The 18,714-nt window shown below is 32.4% G+C and overlaps 1 protein-coding gene across 1 annotated transcript in view; it reads right to left on the bottom strand.

Annotated features, from left to right (window-relative positions):
- Window positions 1-15,363, bottom strand: part of LOC123661096 (transmembrane protein 151B-like) — a 57,420-nt gene extending 42,057 nt beyond the window's left edge. The window contains exon 1 of the mRNA XM_045596098.1: window positions 15,313-15,363. Coding sequence (XP_045452054.1) covers window positions 15,313-15,363 — 51 coding nt within the window. The remainder of the gene's footprint in view (window positions 1-15,312) is intronic.
- Between the last annotated feature and the right edge of the window lie 3,351 nt (window positions 15,364-18,714).

Raw genomic sequence — 18,714 nt, 5'->3', positions numbered from 1 at the left:
TAAAAACTTGAAATTTGGCAAATAGGCTCATTATAGGTCGTAGACATCCGCTAAGAACGGATTTTATGAAATTCGATCCCTAAGGGGATAAAACGGGGGTTGGAAGTTTGTATGAAAGTCCCATGTTTTTGAAGTAAGAGACTTGAAATTTAAAACGTGTGCTCTATAGATGATGAGAAAGAGTCTAAATAATGTATCTTTAGAAATCAACTCCCTTATGGGGTTAAAACGGGGGATGATAGATTGACTCGCTCATCACGAAATCTCCGGAACTATAACAGCTACAAACTTGAAATTTGATAGATAATTTCCTTATAGAGTGTAGACATCTTTTAAGAACTAATTTTACGAAACTCGACCCCTAAAGGGGTAAAACGGGGGTTGGAAGTTTGTATGAAAGTCCTATGTTTTTGAAGTAAGATACTTGAAATTTAAAATTTATGCTCTATAGATGGTAAAAAGGTGACCAAATAATGTATCTTTAGAAAGTAACTCCCTTTTGGGGTTAAAACGGGGGATGGTAGATTAACTCACTCATCACGAAATCTCGGGAACTATAACACCTACAAACTTGAAATTTGGCAGGTAGGTTTCTTATAGAGTGTAAACAGCTACGAATTAATTTTACGAAAATCGACCCCTAAGGGGGGATCGATCCAAAAAACGGGGGTCGAAAGTTTGTATGAAAGTCTTATGTTTTTGAAGTAAGAGACTTGAAATGTACAATATATGCTCTATAGATGGTGAGGAGGTGTCCAAAAAATGCATCGTAATCTATATATATATATAAAAGAGAAAGGTCACTAACTCACTCATCACGAGAACTGAAAAACCGCTGGATGGTCTATCCATCCAGGTTGGACAAAGATAAAATTTGGCAGGGAGGTATAGTCAGCAGACGTCCGCTAAGAACGGATTTTACGATATTCCACCGCTAAGGAGGTTTAATTGGGGTTGATAGTTTGTATGAAACTTAAACAGCCTGAAAATAAAACTAAAAATGTGGTGTATAGAGGTTTTATAAAAATAACTATTAAATTATACTAAATTGTGCCTTTTAAAAAGTTACTCAGTTTGATAAGCGTTTCGATAAGTGACTGAAATAAAAAAATAATTTGCGTTAAACATTTTAATAGTAATGCATATCTTCATAACCACGCGGACGTAGTCGCGGGTAACAGTTAGTGTATTATAAAACAAAGTCCCCAAAAGTGTATGTGATCGATTCGCTCAAAATCTACTAACGGATTTTCACGCGGTTTCACCATTCGAGAAAGGGCTCCACCATTGGCAAGAGGAAGGTTTATGGAACGGCTAAGCCGATTTTGATGAGAGTTTCACTGGAAGTTTGCCGGGAAAACTTTGTGATACACTAATTTCAACGCGGGCGAAGCCGCGGGCACAGCTAGTATATATATATATATATATATATGTTTAAATGTATTGTATTTGCGTCTAAAATTCGCAAGAAATAAAAGGCTTTTTTATTTTTATTTTTTATTTTTATTTTATGTATATAAACCTTCCTCTGGAATCACTTTATTTATTAACGAAAACTGCATCAAAATCCGTTGCGTAGTTTCAAAATTCTAATACCAATACCAAAGTTAAAGTACTAAACCTTAAAAGTGCAAAAAATAACGATTTGAGTAATTAGCGTCGGGACTTCTTTACTAAACTATTTTTAACTAACTTAAAAAAAAGGAGGAGGTTCTCGATTCGACTTTATTTTTTTATGTAAGTTACTTCTTAACTATAGGGTGGATCTATTTCGATATTTTTTAATCGAAAGGTAAGTATATATTGTATGGTCTCATTTATATTTGATTGAGATTCGACAAGAACTTTTCGTACATTAATAATGCGTATTACTTGACTATATTCTCATCGACCTACGTTACCTCATAACTTTTTACTAGGTGTACCGATTTTGATAATTCTTGTTTTAGTCGAAAGCTAACGCTTATGAAGTATGTAATTTAAATTGTATTGAGATAGGATGACTATTTTATGATTAGTCTTTGATAACGCGTATTTACTCGATGTTATTGAAAAGATTTTTTTTTCGTTTGTAAGCAAAACGTTTATTAACCCCCTATACGAATTTTTTTTCAAATAAAAAATTGTGAAGACATTTTTGCCTAAATACTTAGTAACTACGATTTAGAAGGTTAATTATTTTCGCTTTCTTCTACCTAACTGTTACAGATTTGAATGTTTTTGCTACCAAATATTTCTTTACTTAATTAAGTAATTTATTTACAACGTATTTTATGTTTCAACTTGCATTACTAGTAACATCAAGCTAAATTCGTGGAAGACCATCGGAACGAAGACAATAGTTGTGAGAATCACTAAAGAATTTAAGCCGTTCTTTTATAAAAGAAGGAAAATCGGAATAAAATGGCTATAGTAGGTATAGTTGACTAAATCATTAAGATTCTTACAAGGAAATTAGGTGATATTTTACTTCAGAACTATTATAACATTTACGACGTCTAAATCTCATACTGTAAGTATTTTATTGGTGAAAATGTGTATGTAATTTAAAAAAAAAAAAAACGAAGAAGACAACAAGTGTAACATTATGTCCCGAGTTTTGATAAAGGTTCAATAATCAAAAAGTTCAACGTAAATATACGAATAAAATAAGAAATAAGTACAATTTTTAATTTACGAAAAGATCATCGGCTATTCAGTTATTTTAATAAATAGCACTTTTGTAATTTTTCGAGGACACTTCCTAATACAAAGTTCAAACGTAAATCTTACAAAATGTCAATAGGCGTGACGGCTTTTAAAGGATGTCAAACGCAATTCATATAATAAAAAGAAGAGGAAACTGCTAACCGTATTACAGTCTCAGCGAACTACATTTTATTACGTATTTTAGCTTGAGCTCATTTTTTTTTGTTTTTTTTTTTTAATCTAGCAATTGTCAGACAGCACCTAAAGATAAAAAATTAGCACATAGTTTCACTGATGAAATAACGTAGTACTTTGTAGCTGAATTCATTGATTTTATATTTATATAAGTAGTTTCAGCTATGAAAATATGTCAACATTTTAGTAATCGCTTACCTAGCGATAAGACCGCCTTTGTGCATAATATTGTTTTGCAAGTTTTATTTTTACAGATGTATCTTATGTTAGCTTGTAATATGCACAATAAAGTATATTTCTTCTTCTTCTTCTTCTTCTAATAACTATATAAACGATAAAAAATAAATAACAAAGAAGGATTATGTGCAAAATGTTTTTTTTTTTTAACTTTTCAAATAAAAACTTACCGTATATTTACTGGAAATAGATACCATTGTTGTATCGTCAGCAAAATAGCGAACGTCAGTTTTACACTAATATAAATTAATTCTTCGAGGGTGAGGCAGGGAAACTTTGCCCACCCAAGCGGCGCGGCTTATAATACATACGCGCGGTTTTCCTCTAACAAAGTAAAACAAACAACTCTTAGAAAGGTATTATTATCTTTATGCTCATGCTCGTATCGTACAGAAGAAGAATTATTATTAAATTGCAACATTACACAGTGTATTTAGCTCAGCAGCTTCCGTACATGAGCTTATATCTAAGTTGCTCAAGTGTAGAACACTTCTGTAACAAATTATATCACTAAACTCCGTGTACAGATGTTAATATGCAGTAAGGTTTTTTTTTAATATTTTTATATAGTTTCCGAAACGATTTTGATTGAATTTAGCGTCAAATAGTAATTTTGCAATCGAAAATTTAAAAAAAAATACGTTTCCTTTCGTTCTATGCATTTTAGCACTTGGATAAGAACTTTAGAAAACAAATTAGTATTAGATATTGATTTTCGTAAAAACTGATATAACTGATTTGACTTAACTTATATAAAGATCCGCTTGTAACAGAAGGTATTCATTCCTTGATGTTTTTTTTTTTCAAGAACTGTTTAACAGAAAGAACTACGAAGTGAAAAAGTTCGTTGCAGTAAAAATAAATGTCATTGACTTTGAGAAGATTCTGAAGTTAGTAAATTCAAGTAGGAGAGAGTTCAAATAAGCACGCACAAACACTTTTACACATTTGTATCACAAAAAAAAAAATACTTTGCTTAAAATACAAATTTTAAATGCAGTATTTTAACAATTTTGTACTTTAATTCCACTTACTACCAATACACTACTTTATTACAAAATTGTTATACCTATGAGTTATTTGAAGTGTCCTGTCCATTAAAGTCCAATAGAAGACCAACTAGATTTTTTTTTTCGAAACACATTAATCCCGTCGACATTCGAAAAGTTTATAAAAGTTAAAAAAAAACAGTTAATGAAAAAAAATTAAGGATAGAGATATTGTTGGTAGTTTAGTTATATATAGTCTATAGTGATTGTATACTTAAATTGTATCATTTGCTTATGAATCCCAGTAGGATTATTGCAATTAGTTGATTAGATAATTGCAATGTCAATACTGCATTGATCTATTATTAAAATCTATGTTGTCTATATTTTTTTAAATATTAATATTATTAATATTTAACATACATTTTTAATACTTACACGCTCATCACGTTAACTTTATAATATATAGTAGTAACGATAATAAATAGCTTTATTGCACTCGGTAATTACAAAGCGTGCAACGAGCGGTCATGTTATTAAATAGTGATCCCTTCCCACAACCTATTATATGTACATGAATGTAGTCGTAAATAAAATATAGTGTTTTTATATAACAATGTCGGCGAACAAGCGTACAGTTAACCCACCACTCCAAAAGTACCACATCGTTTCCGACCCTCCCCAAGCTCTGGTCTCCTTACTTATCAAAGGAACTAAGGGCGTAGTAATACTGCTTCAAAGCAGTATTATTTAGCTGTGATCTTTTGCAAGGTCGAGGTATTTCCTCAGGTCGGGGAGGGTCATATTTTACACACCCCGTCTACGTCAAAGGTGAAGTTCAATTTTATCTTTAGAAAATTTAAAAACTAAATATTGTATATTCTAAACTACCACTAATTTTTTATAATCGATTATACCTAATCGACTTACTGAAACTATTCTATTGCTTATTTTATACTTACACCATCCAGAAGTTACATGCTCTATAAAGCATCTTTTTAAAAGTCATGTTAGTGGATAGACAGCTTTACGTGCTCTACAAACTCTAAAAAACTGAGGTAGGGCACAGCAGGAATTTCCTGCTCAAAATATGGAGCAGCCCGACTGGGGTAGTACCTCGACCTTACAGAAGATCACAGCAAAATAATACTGTTTTCAAGCAGTATTGTGTTCCTGTTGGTGAGTAAGGTGACCAGAGCTCGGGGGGGGGATTGGGGATTGGGTCGGTAACGCGCTTGCGATGCTTCTGTTGTTGCAGGCGCCTATAAGCTACGGTAATCGCTTACCATCAGGTGAGCCGTACGCTTGTTTGCCGACCTAGTGACATAAAAAAAAAGGGGAACGGACAAACACCCAGACTAGAAAGAAATGTTTGTAAAAAATACAAATATTTCCTTAAGCAAAAACCTAAGCGGCGACTATGTTGAAATAGGCTCTTAAACTCGCAACACTGCACCAGAACGGTTGTCCTGGTTTAATGGTAAGAGAAATATATATAATAAGAAACAAACAAAACAAACTGAATCGATAATAATTTCCGTAACTACGCTAATCCTATGCGAACTTTCCAAACGAAATAAGTTTTTATGAGCCAATAAACCGCTAAACTCCGTAAACTAAGTGAAGTAGTCCACAAAACGGGAACTATTCTTAGAGCCAAGTTAAACGAGCTACATTGGTGATATAGTACTGTTTGCTAGAACTACTGCAGTCCCTAGCCAATTTGAAGCGTATAATGGAGATAAAGTGTTTAATACACGTGCAGCTCAGAAACAAGAATTTGACCCATTCGGATGAAAATTATTTTATATTTATTTCAGTATATTACAAAAATAATCGCGAGAGGTTTACCTGAAAAATTCTGTGTTTAATTCAACACTGAAATTTTATTACCTACGCACCTACCTACGAGCTTAAAGAATAAATCGATGGCTCCTAAGTATACTGAGTCAACTAACAACTTTTGATAATTTAATTTTTTAAGATATTAATAACATTTACTTCATTTCCTATCTACCTATGTAACAAAAAAATAAAGTTATTAAAAGTAGAGTTGACTCAGTATACTTAGGAGCCATCGAAATTTAATACCTACCTACAGCGTGAATCCCGTAGAAAATTCAAAGGTTGGGTTGTCCTTTTCCTGGCATAACTACCGGATATCAGGTGTAAACAAGTATATATTAATATACATATTGTCCTAGTTATATTCATCATTACAGCCGATACAGTCCACTGCTGGACATAGGCCTCCACAAGTTTACGCCAAAAATAACGTGAACTCATGTGTTTTGCCCATAGTCACCACGCTGGGCAGGCGGGTTGGTGACCGCAGTACTGGCTTTGTCGCACCGAAGACGCTGCTGCCCGTCTTCGGCCTGTGTATTTCAAAGCCAGTAGTTATATGTTCAATGAATAAACCTTATATCAAAATGAACGCTGTTTTATTGCGAATACGATGACATCGGGCTGCCGGCTACAAGTCTGGTTTGAATGGCGAGGGCTGAATGTAATACAGCGCGGCTAGGATTTTTCCAGCCAACTTTCTCGCGATTTCTCTTACCATACTAAAGAAAATATTTTTTTTATTTTCATCCTTTTTTTATTTAAATAAATAAAAAAAAAAACTTTTTCGCCTTTTCACTTATCCATACTAAAGAAAATATTTTTTTTTTTTAATTTTCATCCATTAAGCATATGGATGAAGATACGTCTAGTTCGAATCTTAGACTATATAGACCGACCAACTAATCTTGACGCTTATATGTTCATGAACTTGTAAATAATGATTTTGCTGAGGATGCTTTGATACATGTGTGTAACGGTTATGCTACGATTATCTGAGCGACGCGCGCTCATCCTATCAGCTTTATTGTATGATTACATAGAACAAGAAACACATGCTATCACAAATTAAAGAACACAATGAGGAATTTCGAGCTATTTAAATAAAAATATGGAACCATTTTCATTGTGAAAATAAAAGGAAACAAACATTTTTTCGCGTCATGACAGACTTAGACTTTTCAACTTAATCATTTAAGTACTTGATAGGCAGGGAAATAAACAAAAGTAAAATCCATTTGTACATAACGGTAATAAAAATGTCAGCTTTGATAACGTGTAAAATAGACTTTTCCTTAGGAATTTTTTTCTTCTTAGAAAGTAATTTTTGTGTTTAGATTAAACTATTTAACCTACAATATATATTTTAATTTTATTTTGTTTAGTTAAATTATATTGACATACTAGCTGTGCCCGCGACTTCGTCCGCATGGAATTTAACAAAAAAAAATATTGTTCAGTTGTAAATAATCTATGAATCATATAAAACAAAAAAAAACATTTGGAAATATTTAATTACGACCATGCTCTCAAGCATAGTATATGTACCTCTTTGGTAATAAATCAAACTTATTAAATTACAAATTTCGCGGAACCGTACACATATCGAGAATATATGAAATATTTTATTGTGATACTAGCTGTGCCCGCGACTTTGTCCGCGTGGAATTAAAAAAAAATATTGTTCGGTTCGTAGAGTTACAAAATAAATAAATTTCTAAAATAAAAGTAGCCTAAGTTACTCCTTTTTACATCAGCTATCTGCCAGTAGAAATCCCGTCAAAATCGATTCAGCCGTTTCAGAAATTAGCCGGAACAAACAGACAGACAGACAGACAAAAATTGTAACAAATGTTATTTAAGTATATGTAATATGTATCGTGTAGACATCCATATGAATTTAGTAAAAAGCGGTTATTTTAATATTACAAACAGACACTCCAATTTTATTTATTTGTATAGATTAAAAATAAAAAACGGTAAAATATCACATATGTTATGTCACGCGCGTCTACATTACGTAAAAATAAACATCGAATATCCATCCATATAAAAGCGACGTTGCTCTTGTTTCAGCACTTTAAACTTTCATGTTCAACGAATGTGCATGTGTGCGTGAATGTGTGAACCGAACTATTGTTCCAACTCGTCTATCGGAAAACGCTTGTCTCGCTTATTTCCGACATCGCCAAATTAATCATATTCCCATACAGAAAACTCTAAAAATATTTTGTTTATTCTTGCGAAATTGTTCTCTTAAATTGTCTATTTTATAAATTGTTTCAATTATTTGTTAACAAGCGACCCGTCCCGGCTTCGCATGGGTGCAATGCTGATATATGATGATGATATACTACAGAATGTCTTTATTTATAGTGTGAAGCTAGCTTATAGCATGGTTATTATAACATAATAACAAGAACCTTCAAATATGCGTCGCTAGATTACACGTTGTTACAGAATGCGTTGAAGAAATAAGGGTTCACTGCTCGTTCCCCGTAGGTGATAGCGTGATAATATGTAGCTTATATATTGACCCGATTTCTTAATAATATTCGTGCCAAATTTGAAGTAAATCCATGCGGTACTTTTTGAATTTATCCCGGACATACATGCAGACAAACAGAAAAACAACTATATTCTAAAAACTATATTTTTGGCTTTGCTATCGATTGTAAATCACACCCCAAGTATTATTTAAAAAAAATATTCAATGTACAATTTTGACTTTCCTACCATTTTATTAGGTATAGGTATGTAATACTTCAATATTTTTGATATTTTAGTAATGTCATAAATGTTGTAAAACGCATTTAGTACTAGTCACTTTAGTTCGGTTGTAATAAACCCTAAAATTTCTGTATATATGTTACATAAATATGTATATAATAGCTTTTTGTCGTGGGTGCGATTCCCATTTGGAGTGGATATTTGTGTTTATACAAATATTTATTTCCGGTCTGGTTGTTTCAGTCCTTGTGGGTCTCCCCACCGTGCCTCGGAGAGCACGTTAAGCCATCGGTTCTGGTTATTATCATACACAACTGATAGTGATCATTACTCATAGCAGGGAACATATCCGACAACTCGCATTAGAGCAGCGTGGTGGATTAAGCTCTGATCTTTCTCCTACATGGAGAACGATGCCTATGCCCAGCAGTGGGATATCCCAGGCTGAAGCGAATTTAATAAATTTATGTTTATTTATTTTTCTCACTGTCGGACGATTCACATTTGGAGTGGATATTTGTGTTTATACAAATATTTATTTCCGGTCTGGTTGTTTCAGTCCTTGTGGGTCTCCCCACCGTGCCTCGGAAAGCACGTTAAGCCATCGCTTCTCGTTGTTATCATACACAACTGATAGTGATCATTACTCATAGCAGGGAACATATCCGACAACTCGCATTAGAGCAGCGTGGTGGATTAAGCTCTGATCTTTCTCCTACATGGAGAACGATTCCTATGCCCAGCAGTGGGATATCCCAGGCTGAAGCGAATTTAATAAATTTATGTTTATTTATTTTTCTCACTGTCGGACGATTCCCATTTGGAGTGGATATTTGTGTTTATACAAATATTTATTTCCGGTCTGGTTGTTTCAGTCCTTGTGGGTCTCCCCACCGTGCCTCGGAAAGCACGTTAAGCCATCGCTTCTCGTTGTTATCATACACAACTGATAGTGATCATTACTCATAGCAGGGAATATATCCGACAACTCGCATTAGAGCAGCGCGGTGGATTAAGCTCTGATCCTTCTCCTACATGGAGAACGATGCCTATGCCCAGCAGTGGGATACCCCAGGCTGAAGCGAATTAAATAAATTTATGTTTATTTATTTTTCTCACTGTCGGACGACAACAACATTACGATATTCGATTCGAGATTAAACTTCAGTTTGATTTATATGAAATATTAGCTGACCCCGCAAACGTTGTTTTGTCATATATTTTATTAAACTTCTCAGTCCCCCGCCCCTTACAACTTAGGGGAATGAAAAATAGATGTTGGCTGATTCTCAGACCTACCCAAAATGCACACAAAATTCCATAATATTTTATTAACCCTCTTAACCCTCCCCCCCCCCCTTATAAATTAGGGGTATGAAAAATAGATATTGTTCGATTCTCAGACCTACCCGATATGCACACAAAATTTCATGAGAATCGGTCAAGCCGTTTCAGAGGAGTTTAACTACAAACACCGCGACACGAGAATTTTATATATTAGATATAAAACGAAATGTCGATTTTCCATTAGTTAATTATTTAATGATTATCATTTTTGGTCGAATGTGTAACCACAATTAAATTTGGCATTCAATTTATAAGTACAGTTTTTATTACGTACAAAATAGATAGTCATGTTTAAGGGATTTTTGTAACTAATTACTTGAATAAAAAGGGTTGCAAATCATTGAATACAAATTAATTGTAAAAATTCATACGACAGCAACTTTAGGAAGAACAATATAGAGAGGCTGTATAAGTACTGGTATATTACATAATGAACATTATAAAAGTATCTGTATAAAATGGAGATTAGATATTTCCTTCGTCTGTGCGGTATTACCGAGATAAAGCTTCAAACTTATAATCGATTGACAGTTTCGACTGCAAAGGCTTACAATTTCCAAAGAGGACGATTTAATTAATTTCACAAATAAATTGTAAACGGTTGAAACATTATCGTCAAGGAAGAAATTTGGATCATCAAATATATTACATACTAAATACAATCTACTAAACACCAGGATATTAATTACCTATGCTAAAGTGATAATAAATGTAATTTAAAAACAAACAGTAATAAGTATTCAAATATCAGTGTGTTGTTTATATTTCTAGTGCTCAAAATACGCCGACGCCGCGTTGGCGCAACGGTTACAGCCGTGGATTGTACCCCGCACATGGAAAACATTTGTATTGGCCATACAGCTGTTTGCCATGGTCTGGGAGTTTGTGCAGTCCTTGTGGGTCTCCCCACAATTCCTCGGAGAGCACGTAAAGCCGCCGGTCCCGGTTGTTATCATGTACAACTGATAGCGATCGTTACTCATAATAGATCCTTCTCCTATATGGAAAAAGAGGCCTATGCCCAGTAGTGGGTGTATTTTACAGGCTGAAACGTAATAAATTAATTTTAAATATTAAACTTATATATCGTAGCGGTTTACATAATAGCAATATGTTTAAGTTTATTTTTTTAAACATACTAACACATACATACAACATTACCCATGTCACCTGTCTTAACCATATTATATTCTGTGTTGCTCGAAAATCATATTTTGAAGGAAAAAGTTACGTATAAGACACAAAGCGATCTATTGTAAGAAAACCTTTATCAATTTTATGTTATATCTTTTTTTCCTTTTCGAAGGGTTTTCTTTAATATTTATCCAAAACGGAAAAAAATATATTACTATGTATACTAAAATGTCTAGTGGTTCAATCACTACACAATAAACGACAAATTTTCCTATTAAAAACAAATCTTTCAACTTTTTGACCTTTTTTTTCGTTTTTTCAATAAATAAATAACGCATATATATGTATATTATTCAACAAAAACCCATGTGTGGATTACGTCATGTCTGGGCTTCGTAGGACACGTAGTTAATGTCGTACGGCTTATTCGATACGTTATGGGATTCGCAGAAAACGGGAACAATAACAAAGACATTGTGAAGACATATAGAAACGCGTGATAAAAATCGGGCCATGAGTACGTGGGTAAGTTATATACTCTTTTTTAAAAAGTCAGAGAAAGTAATTCGTGAGTGTGTCTTCTAGGTAGGCTATTTATTAACAAGTACACAGTTTTGCCAGCTATTAAGGTGCTACTTTAGAAAACGGTTGAAAACTCCTTTTTGAAAACTGTGTATATTAATAACAATTTGAAACAAAAAGAACTGCATTACTGTTCAAAACTAATAAAGATACTTTAGGATACAAAGTTTGCAAACTAATGACATTATAAAATGCAATTCAACTCATATTTGTACAATAATACTCGTGTGTTTGTCGTCTGAATTTTTCGTAACGACTATAATATCCTATATAGGGTCCTGGAGTGGAGACCGCGTCTTGGAAAACGCAGTGTCGGACGTCCTCCGGCCCGTTGGACCGACGATCTACGTAAGATTGCCGGTGTAGGCTGGATGAGGATTGCGGAAAACCGGGATGTCTGGGGCGAACTTGGGGAGGCCTATGTCCAGTAGTGGACTGCAATAGGCTGAACTGACTGACTAACTATGATATAATACAATGTTCGTTTTTCAAGTATTTTTTGCCACAGATTAGGAAAATTAGCCTACAGTTAGTTTATATGAACGTAACATGAAATGTATAACATATAAGAATATACAAAATAATGTTTTGATTTTCCATAATTCCGTTAATATTTAACATTACAAGCAAAGTTGGAATTTCGATATTTTCAAGCTGTAGAACCTACCAACCAAGCCAAATTAAACAGGTACATGCGTACACATACCTTGTACTAGAAAATTAAGTAATAAAATTAAGAGTTACTTTTATCGTCAGCCATATTAGATTGTTCGTCACATATTCTACAGAATGCGTGACGCTTCGAAACGAAAACGTGACGATTACTTCAATTTATGTGACAGTATTTAAGTTACGAGGTAGTCAGAATAAATTGCCCCCCTTATCTACACGACAGTAGAATAAAATTTCATGCCTTTAAAATAATGTACAATTAATAAGTGTAAAATTATAAAGTTTATTAGGTGCAAGCTTCTTTGATTTTAAAGCTATATTTTACTGTAAGACATATAAAATTGTGGTCTACGCTTAGGATATATTTTTCAAATAGCTATAAATATACTAAAAAGTTCTAAAACAATCCCATCACGTTAACAAAGTTACTCATACTTGCGATGATATTAAAAAGATTTTTATATGCGTAATAAAACCCTCCAAATACGTGGTAAATTTCGGAAACAAATATGAAATATTCAGAACATATTAGCTGTTACGAAAACTACGCCCGTATCTGGCATATTTAACTTCGCTATAAAAAAGTTTTAGGATCCCCGTGTATTCATATAGACTACGCAAGTATCACAAACTTCATCACTTGACTCCCGCACCCATACCTTAGTTAACGCGTTAATATTGCAGGGGCTGGAACCGACAGCGTGGGTACCACGATCGCGAAAAAATACGCTTTAGAGATTATAATCTTTATTACGTACGCGCTTAGATCTAAATTTTATTATGACGTATCTACGTGTGCGTAAGGGAGCACAAAGGGCTTAAATATTATTTTTATTTTTACACGATTCCTGAAGGATTTTTGTCCAGTGTTATTTTCCTTAAGTTCTGTTTTATGTGGCTTAAGGAGGATCATAAAATTTTTATATCTTTCTTTTATAATATATCTATAGCATCCTTAACTACTGTGTTGAAAAGCGTTTCGTAAACTAGGTTTTATGTTTGCTGGAAGTATTGTCACATTACATTCATATATATTTTTATCAAAACAAATTTCAAAACTTCAACTTTGCATTTTGTATGTGATGTCTTGGATAAGTGTTCTTTTCATTTAATATTTCAAAAATTCTGTCTTATAAAAAAGGTTATGACTTCTCTTTTCTTTCAAAAACTTCGAAAATTCAGTTCTGTTTTTTTACCTTACCCTTATTGAAGGTGGATTTTATTGGGAAATATATTTTCCTGAACTAATCTCCCTTATCGGAAACAGACGACCAATGATATACAATTTATAGAATACGGGGTTGCTATCTATAACATTTGGTAAGACTTTTTAACCTTTTTTTTTATTAATTATACTCGTGTAAAATTGACTGCAGGTACACAACGAAAGATAAGTGTGTACTAACTTACAGATTATGCCTTATAAAAATATTTTTGTAATAATTTGATCTAAAAATATTTTTACTTAATTATATAATTATAACGAAGAAGGTTCTTTAGAGTAGGCTTGTTCAACAATATGACGTCACTATCTTCAATATAATCATGTTCGTGCTGTACGTCGTGATAATTCATTTCATATTAAAACTATTTTGGATATAAAACAATAACTTTAACATTAAAACACTTTTATCGATGACTTAAACGTTACAATATTTCAATGAATACAAATTCTAACATTAATACTCAATCAATAGTTATGTAAATAGTCAGATGACTTGAATAAGAAATAATTCCCGTGCGACCATCGTAGGTACCGTATTTAAAGCTACAGACACCACACCAAACATAAAGCATCGTTCCTTTTTTTGTAAAATCGAACGACATATGAATATTTCGTCTCATATTTCACCTATTTTTGTGCATTACGAAATTAGGTGTTGTAATAATATGTTATAACAAAGAGGTTTATACACGAATTGCAGAATGTAATATCGCGTTGATACAATTTATAAAATAAAATACTTAGAAGAAACTCGTAGAAACGTACTTTTGGCATCGGAGAGTATTTAGCGTCTATACAAATAAATAAAATTGTAATGAGTGTCTGTTTGTAATATTAAAATAACCGCTTTTTACTAAATGCATATGGATGTATACACGATACATATACCAAAATAGAATATTTAAAAAAAAATTGTCTGTCTGTCTGTTTGTTCCGGCTAATCTCTGAAACGGCTGGACCGATTTTGACGGGACTTTCAATGGCATAAAGCTGATATAGTAAGGAGTAACTTAGGCTACTTTTATTTTAGAAATTTATTTATTTTATAACTCTGCGAACTGAACCATAACTTTTTTGTTAAATTTCACGCGGTTGAAGTCGCGGGCACTGCTAGTATAATATAATATGTATTACACTTTATTCTTTAAGCGTAATTATTTATTCTGGTGTAAGTGTCCTATTGATTTACTCAGTTACGACGAACAGCTACAGGACAGGATTTTATATTGGTTGGAAGTTTGATACCAGCTTAGATTTACAAATTTGTATAAATTAATATATTTTAAAAAATTACGCGGGAACTGATCTTTTTAGATCAATGCATGTATGTATATAAAAAAGCAATGTTAAAGAAATACATAGTTTACAATTAATAATATATAAAGGATTGATTTATTTTTTATTATTTAAAAATCCTTCCTTAAGATACTTTACGACAGGCATTTTTTAAATGTTTTAAAAACTTTAAAAATTTGCAAACAAAAAGCAACCCTAATTTGCCTCATAAATATAAATTACAATTGCAAATCTAAAATTGCAACATCAGCTTAAAGTATTGAAATATTAACTCCACCGAGTACTGCAGATGTAGTTTATGTAACATCGGGCTCTTGGACCGGGCCCAAAACTTGGTACACCTGCTTATATAATCATAGCGCGGAATCTTACCAGGTCCTCATCGTCATCGGAGAAAATGTTGCTACGCTCCTGTGACGTCATGGCTGTGAAAACTCACACACTAATTGTACGGAGATAGGCCTCATGGCTCACTAGCACAGCACACCGTAGACCACAGAATAACACAACAACTGCATCCAAAGTCGCCCGTTTAAATTTACGCGTCCCGTTTGAGACATTATAACTTTTAATATCCTTAATATTAAACTTAAAATTAAATTAAAGAATTGAAATCGTTTTAAAGTTAAAGTTATTATTTTATCAATTATATTTAATTAATAAATTGATAAGAACATCGAGTATTTTCGAATATCATAGTAAAATAAGTCCGTACTACTCGAAATGCGGGAGCTTACTGCGGAGGGCGGGCAGAATATACTGCGGCGTCAGGTAACCATAGCAACGCGTAGGTCCTACTACGACTGGAAGAACCCACCGCTATCATTTAACCTTTATAAACCCGAATTTTGTTAGTGACATTAACAACTATAGGGTTCGGTATAAAATATTTTAGTAAATTTGAAGTTATAGAGTGAAAAAAATAAATAAACTCTTCACATTCGGCCCCAAGTGGAAATTTTCTTCTGTGTCGGGGGTCCGGAAACACACAATACACGAAAACACACGTCCAGACTACGACAAACATTAATATGGCCAATACAAACGTTTGTCATGTCCGGGGATCGAACCCGCAACCGCAAGCGCAACAGCCAGTACTGTGACCACTACGCCAATCGTCAAAAATTATCTAGTTATTTTTTCGAGTGATATAAATACCTATCTATAATCTCATTTCTTATTTATCATGAATATTTGTGGGCCATTGATTGGTTTAAAGAACTATTCATTACGATCAATAAAATACAGTAAATTAACACAAACAAACGTGTAACACTTTACATACAACACCGAGTAACAATAAAAGGATGCTCTCTAAACATAATACTATCATATGAGTGACACTTAATAACGACAGCAAAATAAAACTATTGCTACGGTATATTTATTTTACTATACTCCGTCCATCCGTTTATTTTCTTTTTGACTGTTCAAGAAAATTTGATATTAGCAACTCCCTCACACGTTACCAATTTGATTTGAAATAATAATTAATCGATTTAATTTAAGAAGAAATTTCAATCAATTTAATGAACTATTTTTATTTTAAAAATATTAATTATTTATTCGATTATTAGTTGTTTTGTTAGTTCATTTAATTATTTTATGTTTCATTTGTATAGCCAATTACGTTCCTAGGTTCATAAATAAATAAGCAGGTAGGTATGTGATTTTCCAAATATATTCGCTCATAACTCTTGATATAAACTAGATTTAGACTTTATTAACCACACATATTAAAGTTTAATTTCACTAACGCGTGCATAGTTACATTTTAAGGCAGCCGTCAAAAAATAAATAAATGAATGAACAGAGCTATTGTTCTTTACTTTTAGTTTGAAATTAAATTCAAATAGTTCGACTTAATTCCTCACAAATAATCAATCTTGGAGCCATAGATACTATTTTTATTTCCTATTTTCATTAAATTTATAGAAGCAATAACTACATGACGTAAATTTTTTTTATGATATGCTCGATTTATTGTATTTCAAGAACTGTTTGATAGTCTGTGGTTGTTTGTTATGCACAAGACACTTCACTACTAATCACTACCCGTCAATAAAGTATGACATTACTGTGAAATTCTATAGCATATTATTCCGAAAAAAAAAACTGTATTTTATAGGCGTGAGCTGTCAAAAAGAAAATAAACAGTTGTATGGGGTATAGTGGTCGCCCAGTAGTCGAAATTCGACCATAATTAATTTATATTATAAGTTTGAACATAATTAAGTTTCTGTTGTCAAAGACTATACTTCTACAATCACATTATTCGCCAAGGCTCCACTGTAATTTACCAATTTTTTCAAACAAATTATACGAAATTTAAATAAAACAATTCAGTAAAGACAAACAATATTATTCTATAATCTATTCTCAATTTGATCACAGACTTGATAACAATAAAGAAAAGATTATTTTATATTCGTGTGAGTATGTCAAATACATGGTAGTGTGTGTAATTCATGTATTTTGTAAATGTAATTTGTGTATTTTTTTATTAATTTAATGTATTTTATGCATAATAAAAAAGTTGCATCCTTCTGTATATAAACTATAAATGTGCGAAGTTTCATGCTCCTCCGTCCGCACATTTTACCAAAAAAAGAGGGTACAAAGTTTTCGCTTTACGTATTAATTGCATTCGTAGCTTTTTCTTATTTAACAAAAAATTGTAACGTAATATGAATGATTTAAAGCTGGTTCTCCCAAATTCGGCTTTCAGCTATTATAGAGAATTTCACATTATAATTGTTATTATATTCGCTTAGTTTGACTAGCTTTGGTACAGTTTGTAATGGCACTGCTTTCTGCTGAATTGTGGGCTCAATTGAACCCTAAGTATTATACTGTGTGTTTACTACATAAAAAATACCTATATCAACTGGTTGTTACCTAAAACACAGGCATTGAGTTGCCTAACTTTGGAACAGCATGATGACCGTACGTATATGTTAAACGTATAAAAAATATTCCTAATTCGCCACTCGTGTATTGCTGCCAATTTCTTCCAAAACGTGCAAGCTTACTGCAAGCAAATATGCACGCTTACTGTCACCACCGACTATGATATGACTCTACGGTATGCAGTTGCGATTTACACATTATACAAACTTGATTAATTACAATATTAATTTAAAAAATGTTAAATTAGCATTCTGTTTTTAAGAGATATATATTTTACATAAAATGTTTGGACATAAATTCAGAACAAAAATATTTCCATTAAAAAGATAAGAAAACATTATTCAAAATATCCATTTAAAATACAGACGTATGAAATGCACGTATGTATTTAACTGTATCAACACAGAAGCATCTTATTTATACGGTTTTATCAAAACAAAGAAGAAAAAAGAAATTTCATTTGTATAATAAAAATGGTAAAAGAATAAGCTTTGGAAAAACATTTTATAATTCGACTCTGAAACGCGCTGCGTTTGTGTTAGTAAATACGGAAATCTCAGTTTATCAAGAGAAAAAGAAATTTGTGAACTAGTCCTATCAAGATATACAAGAAACATTCAAAAACAATATTTAAAAAAAAAGATATTACGAATAAAACGGAAAATAAATATTACTTTAGTATGAATTGATTATAATATTAGATAATTCTTCTTTGAGTAAGTTGTCCAAAATTGGTTACAATCCCTGAAATTTACATATTTTTATTATTGCTAGCAAACATTAAACTTTATGATCACCATGACGTATGTCTATCATATTTACGCATCTTGTACGCGTAGTTATGTGTTGTTTTTATATATATAT

Source organism: Melitaea cinxia, chromosome 16 (assembly GCF_905220565.1).
Source record: "Melitaea cinxia chromosome 16, ilMelCinx1.1, whole genome shotgun sequence".
In the NCBI taxonomy this organism is placed as follows: domain Eukaryota; kingdom Metazoa; phylum Arthropoda; class Insecta; order Lepidoptera; family Nymphalidae; genus Melitaea; species Melitaea cinxia.
The sequence above is the reverse complement of the archived record's forward strand: the minus strand, read 5'-3'. Positions and strand labels throughout refer to the sequence as shown.